Here is a 1,443-nt window from a genome sequence, read left to right on the forward strand (position 1 = left end):
ATTATGCAATATATATATTTGTGTGTTTCTATTATGTTGATTTATACCTCCTTTATATTTGGTAGGAAAAGTAAGGTATTTTTCATTCATATTTTGCAAACTGCTCTTTCCTATGTATTTCTGGACTCACTAATATTTTCTAAAAGTTGCCAGATCATTTCTACAAACAAAAACTATTTTAAAGTCATTCATGCTAAGTATCACATTTGATTTCTCAACAGTTCACAACCACTGAAAGCTATGGGAAATAGAAACAACACAAATGTGCCTGACTTCATCCTTATGGGATTGACAGACTCTGAAGTGATTCGGCCTGTCCTCTTTGTGCTGTTTCTCTTGATATACCTCATTACTGTGCTGGGCAATGCAGGGATGATACTGATAATTCATCTGGATCTCCAGCTTCACACACCAATGTATTTTTTCCTCAGTCACCTGTCATTCCTTGACCTCAGTTACTCAACAGTCATCACTCCTAAAACCTTAGAAAACTTACTGATTTCTAACAAGTTCATTTCATTCTTAGGCTGCTTCACCCAGATGTCTTTTTTTTTCTTTTTGGCTGTCACTGAATTTTTTTTTCTCTCCTCAATGGCCTATGACCGCTATGTAGCCATCTGTAATCCTCTGCACTACACGATTGTTATGTCCACGAGACTTTGCCGGGCTCTCATCACTGGGTCCTACATGATTGGCTTTACTGAATCCTTCGTCAATATCATTTACATGAACAGTTTGCTGTTCTGCAAGTCTAATGTCATCTATCACTTTTTCTGTGACATAACCCCAGTTTTAGCCCTGTCCTGCACTAGCACTCATGACTCTGAAATCATGATATACTTTTTTGGTACTTTCAATGCATTGGTGTCTTTTATCACAATCTCTGCATCCTATGGATGTGTTCTGTCTACTATCCTGAAAATTCATTCCACTTCAGGAAAGCACAAAGCTTTCTCTACTTGTGCCTCTCACCTCCTGGCAGTCACCATCTATTATAGCACTACAATTTTTACTTATTTAAAACCAAAGAAATCTTACTCTTTGGGAAGGGACCAAGTGGCCTCTGTGTTTTATAGTATGGTGATCCCCATGCTGAATCCATTCATTTATAGTCTTAGGAACAAAGAAGTGAAAAATGCTCTCATTAGAGTCATGCAGAAGAGAGAGGGCACCAGACAATTGAAATGATGGTGACACTGAAAATGTAAACTCACCTTTCTTTCATATTTGGGTATTTACTTGGTCTCTCCTTAAATACAGTAGAACCCATTAATTAGTTTGAATTTCTGTAGAGGAATCATATATTAAACCACAAAACATATAGAACATTATCAAAAATATGTTTTTAGATATCCATATAGTAATTGGAAGCCATGAAATATGTTTTAAACCTACAGTTTAAATGTATGTGTTTTTAAGAACAACTAAAGTACAAAAATAAAC

The 1,443-nt window shown here is 35.9% G+C and overlaps 1 protein-coding gene across 1 annotated transcript; it reads left to right on the forward strand.

Moving 5' to 3' along the window:
* The first annotated feature begins 240 nt into the window (after positions 1–240).
* LOC143672860 (olfactory receptor 8H1-like) lies at positions 241–1,188 on the forward strand. The gene has a single exon (XM_077147326.1). It carries the CDS (start codon positions 241–243, stop codon positions 1,186–1,188), a length of 948 nt encoding a protein of 315 aa, XP_077003441.1.
* Positions 1,189–1,443: the final 255 nt, after the last annotated feature.

The sequence above is a fragment of the Tamandua tetradactyla genome (genome assembly GCF_023851605.1).
Source record: "Tamandua tetradactyla isolate mTamTet1 chromosome 18 unlocalized genomic scaffold, mTamTet1.pri SUPER_18_unloc_1, whole genome shotgun sequence".
Classification (NCBI taxonomy): domain Eukaryota; kingdom Metazoa; phylum Chordata; class Mammalia; order Pilosa; family Myrmecophagidae; genus Tamandua; species Tamandua tetradactyla.

Bases quoted from the DNA above. Each gene is read 5' to 3' on its own strand.
- LOC143672860 (XM_077147326.1), top strand. From the start codon at position 241: ATGGGAAATAGAAACAACACAAATGTGCCTGACTTCATCCTTATGGGA.